Raw genomic sequence first — 13,691 nt, forward strand, 5'->3', positions numbered from 1 at the left:
CTCAAAGAATACCTTCGGTCAGTCCTTTATTAACCCTTCCAGGTGTATAACCTTTTACCGTCCTCCGTTACATGCAGACCAATTAATTTGTAAATTTTCCTTCAGTGACTTCCTTTCCTTAGACAATAAATAAAAAGGAATTACTTGCCCCGTATGTTCCTCTCCCCTTCACACGCCATCTCCAATTTGTACCGGGCACGTTTCAGCATTTTCCATATTTCAGCATTATAGTTACTTACAAGTTTCCATTGTTTAAATCAGCAGAAAAATTGAATAATCCAATACCTTCACCTGCCAACCTGTGTTCACCTCTTTATTGCCTCATATCTTCCGTTATAACAGTGTAAAGAAAGAAATGCTTCTACTTTACCGACTCCTGGGCTCTGGTATATTCATTGCTGACTCCTCTCCATTTTGACCAGTATCCTGCTTAGAGAGAGGTCGGGGGTAGGGGGGGTGGCGGCCAAACCTCCTGCGCTCGCCGTCAGCCTCTCAGCTTGTCAGCACACATGCTTCACATTCCTTTCCTCTCAGCAGCGGCATGCGGGGCTCCTTCTCATTCCTTTCCTCTCTGGTCCACTCAACGGCGGCGTGCGGGGATCCTTCCTCCTGTCTTATAGCCGTACATGGTTCTTATTACACAGCTCGCCGTCCTGGGAGCGCACACTGCGGGGTTCCTAGGAGAGCCCGCTTCCTCCGGCTGACACACTTTCCTCTCTCCCTCCGTGATGAGCGTTACGTCATCACGCTTGCCCTGGATGATTCATGGGGGTCACGTGGTAATAAACTCAAGATCGGAAAGATTTTGAAACAAACACATAGCTCCGCGGTAGATATAAAGACGGCCGAAATGAATTATAAATGCTTGACAAGGTGGTATGCAACCCCAGATAAAACATGTAAATTCCAACCGGGGAAATCCCGGAGTGTTGGCGAGGATGTAAGGCAGTAGGAACGATGGCCCACATTTGGTGGGACTGTCCCAAAATCAAAAAATACTGGAAAGAGGTCTTACAACTAATAATGGAAATTACTAAAAAAAGTAATACCTGAAGAACTGTGGATATGTTTATTCCACGGAGTGGAAGGCTCCGTAAAACAATATAAAGAGTCAGCAATTCCCCACTTGTTGAATGCTGCGAAAAGTCTTATACCCAAAAAGTGGCAAAAAGTAGAAAGCCCTAAGATCTGGGAATGGATAAATGCTATAGAAGGTACAAATAATATGGAGTGTTTAAGACATAGTGGGGAGGAAAAAAGCGAGGGGTTGACTGACAAATGGGAAAGTTGGAAAGCGTTCAAAAAGACGTGGAGGTATGTTGAGGTAATAAGCTGAGGGTAAAGTGGGAAACTTGTTGAAATGGGTGAAAACAAATAGAACTTGTTTTCTGAGAGGTAGGGTCAGGGGAGGGGGTGGGGTGAGGGTAATTCGTATAATTCAAATGTAAAACTAGGTGGAATGTACAATGTGTTTATCTTGTTCTACATTTTTGTACGTAGAGATTTTTGATAAAATAAAATAAATAATTAAAAAAAAAAAGTAGCGCTTGTAATTGTTGTTTATAATTTAGATCCTCCAGTCCCCATATTAATTTTGTTGCCCTTCTCTGGACTCACTCCTGCATATCCTTTCTGAGGATTGGTGACCAGAACTGGACGGATTACTCCAGATGCAGCCGAACCAGAGTTTTATAAAGTGGCGTCATTATTGTTTTATATCTGGTGTAAATTCCCTTTTTAATGTATGCTAATATTCTGCTGGCTTTTCTAGCTTAGCATTGCATGTTATTGCTCAGTCTGTCTTTTACTAGGACCCCCAGATCCTTGTATTCAGGTCCTCTTGTAAAGTTTATATATCCTGTTGTGATTTTATTGCCATACTTATTTTTGTGTTGTCAGCAAACACTGAGATTGTGCTATTTATCCCATCCTCTATATTATTTATAAATAAACAGAATTGGTCCAAGGACAGAGCCTTGGGGTACCCCACTAACCACTCCAGATCGTTCTGAGTACACATTTTTCTTTTTCATACATCATAGGACACAGAGTCAGGCTAATATTCATTACCTGCTGGGTTATACTTCATCATTAGTTGAATGGACACTGGTAGACCAAAGGTCTTCAGACAGGAAGTGATCCCCTATATAACCCCTCCCATACAGGAAGTTTTTTACCAGTGTCTGCAAGGTGGATGCCATGGTTTGTTTGAGCTGTCTGAGCTCCAGGTCTCTAGTCCCACAAATGGTTCCAAAATGAATCAAGGGATTGACTGATCGGATCCATTTGACACAGGATTTTATGCTTAGATAAATGGTACCTGAGCCTTGCAAAGAAGACTCAAGATCCTACAAGGATTTGCCTCTAATGTGGCCTCCGGGCGCTGGACCCTGCAGAGTGGAAATCTTGGACACTACAGCGCTAAGGCATTTCCTGCAGGGTGCTGTACAGGTCCAAGGGAGTGGACCATAAACATGAAAAGGGTACCTAGTCCTCGAATGTCCAAGTGACAGTAACACGCCGTGAAGGGTGAAGATTGGGCCCTTAGTTTCTAAGTGGCCCTGCGCCTGGACGGGGTAAGTGAAACCCCTTTATTTCATTATTGTGGGGTTTCGCAGTGATTGTAACAGTCAAGCTAGCTAAAACCTGGACACCTGTATGCGGTGACCATATGTGGGTAGTTTTGGGCTAGCTGTGGGTGCTTGCAAAGTGTACCTTTTTTGCTTGTGTCTGGCTGTTTTTTACTTGTATGAAGGTGCGCCATTTCGCCTTGGTTCGCCATGGCGCACATGCGTTCGCAAGAGCGCTGCTGGGCTCAGCAGTTTGGAGGCCATGGCGCACGCCGCATATGCGCCATAGCCTTTATCTGGGCGCACGAAGATTTGCGTCATACGCGAATAGTCACAGCCATTCACCGGGACCATGCACATCCGTGGGCACGCACAGAACGTTCAGGCGCACACCCAGCTTATTTAAACTGTGTAGGCCAAGCATGAGGTGTTTCCAGAAGGCAGCTGTAGGACACAGAGCAGGCTCTGAACAGACACTTGCAGTGGTTCATTTTTCCCTACCCGGGTCACGTGAGTTACCAGGTGTTGCTTGGCAGGCTAAAGGTGCTTAGCAGGATTGTTGCATAGGGGCTTGGTGAGCCCTATTAAAGGGTCTCCCTTCTGAAATGTTTTAATACTGCACTCAAGTACTCTTTGTGGCTATTAAATGTCTTCCGAAAAGAGGAGTGGGACTAAAACCACAGGGAAGGGCACACCTATGTGGTCAGTAGTTCCTGATGAACCTGGTCGTATCCCTAGTGTTGTATCCCCTGAAGAACCAGAGGCTTCCGGGCAATCTGAGCCGCTGCGCCTATCTGGTATTGTGCCTACAGTCAACACTGCTGCTTCACCCTTTATCACTAAGGATGAACTGTCCTCAGCCCTATCCGGGTTAGAGCACAGGATTGCTGGCATGATTGTCTCCATCCCGCAGGGTGGCAGGAAGTGTGACAGACCCCCCCCCTCCCCATCCTGGAGTTTCCTAGTCTGGAGCAGGAATGGGTTGAGGATGGGGAACAGCTTAAAGCTCAGGATTCGGTGGAGTGCCCAGCAGATGAGTCTGCTTCCAAGCAATCTGGACAAGAAGATATCCAGTCGATGTCTGGCTCTCAGTCGCAGAGACTTTTCATCTTGTCTCTGACTGAAATGGTTCATTCTGCCTTTAAGTTGCCTCTTGCAGAGGTAACTTAGCCCCCCTGGTCCTCTTTGGGATCTCTGAGGCCTCTTCAGGTCGCACAGACTTTCCCTCTACACCCCCTGTTGGAACAGGCGGTATACGCTGATTGGGAACATCCTGATAGGATTTTTGTTCCTCCTAAGAGGTTTTCCCTTTTATATCCCATGGATGAAAAGTTTGTTAAAAAATGGAGCATGCCAGCCTGCCAGATGCAGCAGTCTTTTCCTTAAACAAGAACTTAACTTGTCCGATAGATGATGCACAGGGCTTGAAAGACCATGTTGACAAGAAATTGGAGTTATTATTAAAGGCTTTCTTTTCTTTGGCCAGTTCAGCTATTCAGCCAGCTGTTGCAGAAATTGGTATTTGCCAGTCCGTAAAGGATCAGGTCAAATGGTCTGATAGGCCTAACCAGGAGGATGATCTGCCTGAAACTAAGACAGATATTCCTCAAGCGCTGTGTTTTGCTGTTGATGCTTTAAAGGATTAAATACAGCAGGTTTCTCATCTGGCTCTCTTGTCTGTACATATGCGCAGACTTTTATGGCTTAAGAACTGGTCAGCCGAGCTTCCTTGTAAAAAGTTATTGGCAGGCTTCTCATTTCAGGGGGAACGTTTATTCGGTTATGACTTGGACAAATATATCCAAAAGATATAAAGATATTTCCGGAGGGAAGAGTTCTCTACTTCCTGTGAAGAAAAGCACCAGACGTCCCTCGTTTAAAAACCCAGGGGCTGCTTCCTCAAATGTCTCAGTGTTATGGTGGTTCTACCGCCAACAGGACGCTAGGGCCAGGGGCAAGCCACAAGGCCCTGGGTCCAAAATTCTTCTAAACCCAGCACCTTACCACCCGTAAGGATCTGTGCCCTGAAGGATCAGGTGCGTCAAATAAAGGGCACCAGACAACCCTCCATTCAGCTCTGTACGAGTCTTCTAGGGAGGTGGACGCCCCCACTCCATCGGGTGGGGGGGGAGGCTGCTCCACTTTGTGGAAAACAACAATTCAGGACGAGTGGGTCACCTCAATTCTATCTCGTGGTTACAAGCTGGAGTTGTGGGGGGGGGGTTCCCCCTCAGAGGTTTCTAAGATCCAGCATTCCCTCGGATCCTCCAAAAAGAAACTTATTGCTCCAGGCACTACATTATTTAGTGTATCGAGGAGTGATTGTAGAGGTTCCTGTTTACGGTTCAGAAACCAAACGGGGACACAAGGCCCATTTTGGACCTAAGGTCCCTGAACAAGTATCTATTGATACAGTCCTTTCGGATGGCGTCTGTCTGCTCAGTAGTAACCTCACTCCAGAGGGGAGTGTAAGGACGCATACTTACACGTACCTATCTTTCAGCCTCATCAGAGGTTCCTATGTTTTGCAGTAGAGAAACGTCATTTTCAGTTTGTGGCTCTACCCTTTGGGCTTGCTACAGCTCCCCGGGTGTTCACAAAGGTCCTAGCACCAGTACTGGGTCTTTTAAGAGCCCAAGGGATCCTGGTGCTCGGGTATCTAGAAGACCTGCTCAGAGATCACTCAGTACAGGCTCTAGAACAGAGCATAATATACACAGTGCGGTATTTGAAAAGCTTAGGCTGGATCATAAATACCGAAAAGTCAGCCTTGAGACCAGCTTAAAGTCTAAGGTATTTAGGTCTGATCCCAAACACGGTCCAAGCAAGAGTATCCTTTCCACCCGTAAGGATCTGTGCCCTGAAGGATCAAGTGCATCAGATAAAGGGCTCCAGACAACCCTCCATTCGGCTCTGTGTGAGTCTTCTAGGAGGATGGTATCCTCTTTCGAGGCAGTGCCCTATGCCTAGTTCCATTCCAGCCCCTTACAACAATCTTGTGGGCTTGAAACAGAGGAAGCAAAGCCCTGGATTATCCAATGTCCTTATCTCCTCAGGCATGTTTAAGCCTAAACTGGTGGTTGCAGGATCAGAACCTACGAAAGGGAAAATCCTTTCTCCCGGTAACTTGGAGAGTACTGACTACAGATGCCAGTCTCTCAGGCTGGAGAGCGACCCTAGACGGGCTCACAGCTCAGGGGAAATGGTCAGGGACAGAGCAGACAATACGCATCAACGTCCTAGAATTACGGGCGGTACATCTGGCCCTACAGTCCTGGACAATGGAGCTTCAGGACTGCCCCATCAGGGCTCAGTCCAACGCTACGGCAGTGGCTTATATAAACCACCAAGGTGGTACCTGGAGTTGTTTAGCTCTGAAGGAGGTGAACTACATACTAGCCTGGGCAGAGGGACGTGTGCCAATTATATCGGCAGTCCATATCCCGGTAGTAGAGAACTGGAAGGCAGATAATCTCAGCCGCCAGCAGATCTGCCCAGGGGAATGATCCCTACACCCAGAGGTGTTCCAGGAAATTTGCCAACGTTGGGGATGGCCAGTGGTCGACCTACTGGCATCCAGGTTTCTACAACAAGCTACAGCAGTTTGTGTCTCAAACAAGAGATCCTCTGGCAATTGGAGCAGATGCTCTGATAGTTCCATGGAGCCAGTACTCCCTGGTTTATGCTTTCCCCCCGATCCCTATCTTTCCACATTTGTTGTGCAGGATTCGGAGAGAGGGGGTTCCAGTCATTCTGGTGGCACCAGCCTGGCCCAGAAGGCTCTGGTTCCCGGAGACTGTGAGACTGACAATAGACGGGCCATGGACGCTTCCATGTTGCCCCGATCTACTGTCTCAAGGTCCTATATTCCACCCCAATTTACAGTCTCTAAATTTGATGGCATGGCTATTGAAGCCAGGGTGTTAAAGGACCATGGCATCTCGGGACCAGTGGTGTCTACTCTAGTGAATGCTAGAAAAGCTGTCACTAGGAAGATTTATCATAAGGTCTGGAAGACTTATATTGCTTGGTGTGAAGCCAGCAAATGGCATCCTCGGAAATATGTGATTGGGAGAATTCTCTCTTTTCTACAGTCAGCTATGGAAAATTGGCTTTGAGTACAATCAGAGGTCACGTTTCGGCCCTGTCAGTGCTCTTCCAAAGGCCTTTAGCCTCCCATTCACTGATCCAAACCTTTATGCAAGGGGCAACTCGCTTGCTTCCCCCCCCCATTAGGTCACCTATGTGTCCTTGGGACTTGAACTTGGTACTGTCTGTTTTACAGAAACAACCATTTGAACCTATTAAGGAAATTATATTAGACTTGGTGTCACGCAAGCTAGCCTTCCTGATGGCTATCACCTCGGCTAGAAGGGTGTTGGCACCCCTTTAATGCAGGGAACGTACTTGATCCTTCACCATGACAGTCGTGTTACGACCTGTTCCATCCTTTTTGCCAAAAGTGGTGTCGGTCTTTCATGTAAATCAGGACATTATTTTGCCTTCTTTTTTCTTTTAGCCTCGTTCAGCAGAAGAGAGACGACTGCATTCTTTGGACTTTGTCTGGGCAGTCAAGTTTTATTTGTCTAGATCTGCGGAGATCCGAGGATCAGACTCTTTTTATTTATTTTTTTTTTTTTGTTTTACCAAAAGGACCCAAGAAGGGGCAGGCAGCTTCCAAAGCTTCCATTGCGTCCGTCAATTAATCATTCAGGCCTACAGTCTGAAATGAAACATAAAGCCCCTCCCTTTAGGGTGAGAGCTCATTCTACCAGGGGTGTAGGAACCTCCTGGGCTTTTCGCCATCAGGTATCTGTGGCTCAGATTTGTAGTGCTGCTTCCTGGTCTTCAGTGCATACGTTCAGAAAATGTTATCAAGTGGATGTTCGAGCAGCCGGGATTCAGCTTTCGACCGGCCGCAGTGTACTGCGGGTTGCCTTATAAGTTCTGATGGCTATTGTTTGGCAGGGTGTCTCCCTCCCCTCAATGCTATTGCTCTGGGATGTCTCAGCAGGTAATGAATATTAGCCTAACTCTGTGTCCCATGATGTATGAAAACGAAATTGGCATTTTTACGTCATACTTACCTGTAAAGTCCTTTTCTTTGAGTACATCATGGGACACAGAGATCCCTTCCCTTTTTTTGAGGATTTAGTGCTTGCTACAAAACTAAAGTACTTCCTGTATGGGAGGGGTTATATAGGGGATCACTTCCTGTCTGAAAACCTTTGGTCCATTCACCTAATTATGAAGTATAACCCAGCAGGTAATGAATATTAGCCTGACTCTGTGTCCCATGATGTACTGAAAGAAAAGGACTTTACAGGTAAGTATGACGTAAAAATCCTATTATCACCACCCTTTGGACATGCCCCTGTTTTCTATTCAAGAACAAACCCTATGGTCTATACCAGCCTTTCTCAACCAGTGGGCCGCCAGAGGTCCTCAGGTGTGCCGTGGGATCCTGGGAGAGAAGGGCTGTCAGATGAGTCCAAAGAACAATTCAGTTCCTTCAAACTTTTGGCAGTGTAATCAACTTTCCAAAGTCTGTCCTCCAGCCCTCACATGGTCTGGTGTATTTGGGACAAGCCTGAATTTTCATTCCTCAAGAAAATGTTGCCTCCCTAAGGTAGACCCTCAGATCGAACCAGCACACGTCAGTCCTTTTGTGCATGAGAGTTTTAGGGCTAATGGTTGTTGTCTTTGCTCAGTTTCACTCTCAACCTCTTCAACCCAACATCCCCACGAAGTGGAACAAGCATATTCAATCCCTGGCTCATCCCATTCTATTATCCAGCGGCCCCTTACCACGTGATCAGCTGTCAGCCAATGACAGCTGATCACCTGATGTAAAAAGATCGGTAATCGTTTTTTCTTGACAGCGTGAGGAGAAAAAAAAGCAGATCACCGGCTTCTGTGTAAGGGACATCGGTCCCGAAGAGGAAGAGGCACAGCCACCTCATCTGTGCCCATCAGTGCCGCCTGCCAGTGCCCACCAGTGTATATCCGTGTCACCTATAAATGCCCACGAGTGCCACCTATCAATGCCCACCAGTGGTGCCAATCAATGCCTCATCAGTGCCACCTAGCAGTGCTGCCCATCAGTGTCACTACCAGTGCCCATCACTGCCCATCAGTGCCACCTATTAGTGCACCTATTAATGCCCTTCAGTGCCACCCCTCAGTGCTGCCTTATCAGTGCCGCCTCATCAGCGTACATCAATAAAGGAGAAAAATTACCCGTTTGCAAAATTTTATAACAAAATTTAAAACAGTTTTTAACAAAAAATAAAAAAAACAGAGGTGATCAAATACCACCAAAAGAAAGCTTTGTTTGTGGGAAAAAAATGATAAAAATTTAATTTGGGTACAGTGTTCAAAGAGTGACAGCACTGAAAGCTGAAAATTGGTCTGGGCAGGAGGGGGGTTTAAGTGCCCAGTAAGCAAGTGGTTAATCACTCCTTATTGCTTGCAAAAGGACTGGAGTTCCACACAGTCGGCAGGATTGTAATGTGCATTAGCGGTGGCTTTAGCAAGTTTTTGCCAGTGTCCAATCACCTTAAAGTAGCCTGCATATAACCCATAGTCTAGTAACACAATTCCGATACTAAAATAAAGGGGTGGACAACTACTTGGCAAATGAGGTTTAATGTTGTAAAATGTAAAGTAATGCACTTGGGGGGGCCAAAAACATGAATGCAAGTTACTCGCTAGGGAGAGAACCATTGAGGAATTCCAGGATGGAAAAAGATCTGGTCCTAGTATCTCACAGGCTCAGCAATGACATGCAATGCCAAGCTGCAGCAAGCAGAATATTAGCATGCATAAAGCATGCACTGTATTTACTCAAGGGATAAAACTATAATTCTACCACTTTACAAAACTCTTTAAGTATGCCATCCAGTTCTGGTCACCAGTCCTCAGAAAGGATGTGCCGGACTAGAGTCCAGAGAAGAGAGGCAAAACTAATAAGGGGACTGGATGATCTCAGTTACGAGGAACGCCTACAACATTAAACTTCTCCCTGGAGAAGAGAAGCTTCAGAGGAGATATGATAGTGATATCTAGCATAGGGAGGAAACTATTCAGTTTCGACGAGCTTAAAGTGGTTGTAACCCTAACAAAAAAACTGAGATCCTGTTTCCTAATAGCAGGTTAAACAGTACAGTGCTTGTGCTGTCCCTCTGGAAGCTGTAAAAAAAAACTGGCTAATCCTGCCAGTGTCTGGCCTCCCCCCTGTAAACTGACCACAGTTTATCATGGCTGCTGAGCCCTGACACCGTGGTCAGTTTACACACCTCCGTCATCCGCAGCTCTCCTCTCTGCTCTCCCCCGTCCTCTCCCCCCTGACTGTCAGCTCGGGAGTATGTGTGAGCTGTCTCTGCCCCCCGCTGCTGTTAGAAGTAAGCTAAACTCCTAAAAAATTCACTGCCAGCCCCTCTTTTAAGCTGCCACCCTGCATTATTTAATTGTTAGAAACTAAGCCTCAAAATACTTTTTTGTCATGTAGCTTCAGGCCGCTCTAATACTCTGATCCAGGGCTACAGCGGGAGGGGCTGACCTCCAGGCTGAAGTCAGAGGGAGATCTCGGCCCCTCCTGATATAGCCCTGGATCGAAGTATTTGAGCTGCCGGTAGTCGCATGACCGGCCTGAAGCTACATGACAAAAAGGTATTTAGAGGCTTCATTTCTAACAAACAATTTCGTAGTGCAGGATGGCAGCTTAAAATAGGGGGGGCTGGCAGTTAATCATGGTGCAGAGTTACAAACCCTTTAAGAAGACATGCGGCCATTAAATAAAGCCTTAACCAATAGTGACTGAGGGTAAAGAAAATGTTAAAGTAGAAGTATAGGCAAATGGAGTAAGGGAGCGTTTTATATAACACATGTCAGATTTTTTTTCACTGTCTGTGTCCCATTGTGGAGATTTCCCTTCACTTCCTGTCCCATAAGCAAACAGGAAGTGCCACCAAAGAACTACCCAAAATAAATTCTCCTGTTCTTGACAATCGCAGAGATACTACATATGTCTAAGTTATACATTTGTACCCATAGTAGGACCTAGAAACAATATTGCGCATTTTGCTTTTTTTAAAACGTACAACACTAGATTAGAAAAATACTTTTTTTTTTTTTTTTTTTTAAATGCCACCCAAAATATATTGATCCTGACCTTTGACCCTGATCTTGACCAAAACACTAACCCTGGCACTGACCCAAATCAAACCTTGATCTAGCTATTTTTTTCTTTATTTTTTTACACATTTGTTTACATCTTTCTCTCCTGCAAAAAGAGAAAGATACAATACAGTGACTGATCACTGTAACAGCAATCAGGCTATCACATTATTCAGGGAACTGGGAGTCCCGGGTCCTGATCGTTAGTACAAAACCCAGGGCTCTCGGGGAGAGCCTAGTCTCACGATCGACAGAAATGGGTTAAACTAGGTAGGGGGCTCTTTACTGTTAGAGCAGTAAGGATGTGGAACTTCCACAAACAGTGCTGTCAGCGGGAAGTGTTGATATTTAAGAAAAACTCTTACAAGGGCACCTTAGCGAACACAATATACAGAGATATGGGAAATGGTATTAACATACAGTGGGGACAGAAAGTATTCAGACCCCCTTAAATTTTTCACTCTTTGTTATATTGCAGCCGTTTGCTAAAATCGTTTAAGTTCATTTTTTTCCTCGTTAATGTACACACAGCACCCCATATTGACAGAAAAACAGAACTGTTGACATTTTTTGCAGATTTATTAAAAAAGAAAAACTGAAATATCACATGGTCCTAAGTATTCAGACCCTTTGCTCAGTATTTAGTAGAAGCACCCTTTTGATCTAATACAGCCATAAGTCTTTTTGGGAAAGATGCAACAAGTTTTTCTCACCTGGATTTGGGGATCCTCTGCCATTCCTCCTTGCAGATCCTCTCCAGTTCTGTCAGGTTGGATGGTAAATGTTGGTGGACAGCCATTTTTAGGTCTCTCCAGAGATGCTCAATTGGGTTTAAGTCAGGGCTCTGGCTGGGCCATTCAAGAACAGTCACTGAGTTGTTATGAAGCCACTCCTTCATTATTTTAGCTGTGTGCTTAGGGTCATTGTCTTGTTGGAAGGTAAACCTTCGGCCCAGTCTGAGGTCCTGGGCACTCTGGAGAAGGTTTTCGTCCAGGATATCCCTGTACTTGGCCGCATTCATCTTTCCCTCGATTGCAACCAGTCGTCCTGTCCCTGCAGCTGAAAAACACCCCCACAGCATGATGCTGCCACCACCATGCTTCACTGCTGAGACTGTATTGGACAGGTGATGAGCAGTGCCTGGTTTTCTTCACACATACCGCTTAGAATTAAGGCCAAAAAGTTCTAACTTGGTCTCATCAGACCAAAGAATCTTATTTCTCACCATCTTGGAGTCCTTCATGTGATTTTTAGCAAAACCAATGCAGGCTTTCATGTGTCTTGCACTGAGGAGAGGCTTCCGTCGGGCCACTCTGCCATAAAGTCCCGACTGGTGGAGGGCTGCAGTGATGGTTGACTTTCTACAACTTTCTCCCATCTCCCGTCTGCATCTCTGGAGCTCAGCCACAGTGATCTTTGGGTTCTTCTTTACCTCTCTCACCAAGGCTCTTCTCCCCCGATAGCTCAGTTTGGCCAGACAGCCAGCTCTAGGAAGGGTTCTGGTCATCCCAAACGTCTTCCATTTAAAAATTATGGAGGCCAACGTGCTCTTAGGAACCTTAAGTGCAGCAGAAATTTTTTTGTAACCTTGGCCAGATCTGTGCCTTGCCACAATTCTGTCTCTGAGCTCTTCAGGCAGTTCCTTTGACCTCATGATTCTCATTTGCTCTGACATGCACTGTGAGCTGTAAGGTCTTGTATAGACAGGTGTGCAGCTTTCCTAATCAAATCCAATCAGTATAATCAAACACAGCTGGACTCAAATGAAGGTGTAGAACCATCTCAAGGAGGATCAGAAGAAATGGACAGCACCTGAGTTAAATTTGAGTGTCACAGCAAAGGGCTGAATACTTGGGACCATGTGATATTTCAGTTTTTCTTTTTTAATAAATCTGCAAAAATGTCAACAATTCTGTGTTTATCTGTCAATATTGGGTGCTGTGTGTACATTAATGAGGAAAAAAAATGAACTTAAATGATTTTAGTAAATGGCTGCAATATAACAAAGAGTGAAAAATTTAAGGGGGGTCTGAATACTTTCTGTCCCCACTGTATTTACACACACATACACAGGTTGAACTACAAGGACTGTTGTCTTTATTCAACATTACCAACTATGAAACTAACAAATTTACAGGCAACTCAAAATTCCTTTTTTTGTGCCCAATTGCCTGTATACCAAGTTTGAAATCTGTGAAATCTTCTGTGAATCCTAGTTGTGGAATTACAATAGACAGTACTATATTCAGCCTTTTGTACAGATTCATATTGTAATGTTTTTTTGTTTTTTACAACCCAATCATGCTTTTAGGTTCTTATGGAAAATGCCAAAGATGATACTATGCAGACACATTTGATGCAGAGCTATGATGTTCTTATGAATCCAGATAAAATGGGAAAGCGATTCAAATTTTTTTCAATTTTTCCCTGTGATAGACTGGAGCAAACGTCTAAAAATAAATACCCTTTAGCTGGATTTACTGAATTAGAAATGAGCTGATACAGATCTGTTGATTACATTGCTGTTTTTATGTTTTGTTTTTTTTTTAATACAAAAATGTATAAAATATATTGTTCATGCAAAATTGTATGTGTTGTGAATGTATAAAACATCCCTAATTAATAAATAAATAAATAAATAAATAAACATATATTCGCATCCTATGTGTTTTTTGTAGACAACTACTTAAATAATATAATGCAGGCTATAGATGGTTAATTTTTCGCTAATGAGATGGAAATGCAAGTATTATAATGGTTACATAGCTGGGTTTTAAAACTTGCATACAGTGTGTGTGTGTGTGTGTGTGTGTGTATATATATGTATATGTATATATATATATATATATATATATATTGGGACATCAACACAATTCAAATATTTTTGGCTCTATACACCACCACAATGGATTTAAAATGAAACGAACAAGATGTGCTTTAACT

The 13,691-nt window shown here is 44.5% G+C and overlaps 1 protein-coding gene across 2 annotated transcripts in view; it reads left to right on the forward strand.

Moving 5' to 3' along the window:
* Positions 1-13,399, forward strand: part of NDUFAF7 (NADH:ubiquinone oxidoreductase complex assembly factor 7) — a 284,953-nt gene extending 271,554 nt beyond the window's left edge. For both annotated transcript variants that reach the window (XM_073627560.1, XM_073627559.1), the window contains one exon: positions 13,060-13,399. In XM_073627560.1, the coding sequence (XP_073483661.1) occupies positions 13,060-13,248 (189 nt within the window). In that variant the 3' untranslated portion in view covers positions 13,249-13,399. The remainder of the gene's footprint in view (positions 1-13,059) is intronic.
* Positions 13,400-13,691: the final 292 nt, after the last annotated feature.

Source organism: Aquarana catesbeiana, linkage group LG04 (genome assembly GCF_042186555.1).
Source record: "Aquarana catesbeiana isolate 2022-GZ linkage group LG04, ASM4218655v1, whole genome shotgun sequence".
NCBI lineage: Eukaryota > Metazoa > Chordata > Amphibia > Anura > Ranidae > Aquarana > Aquarana catesbeiana.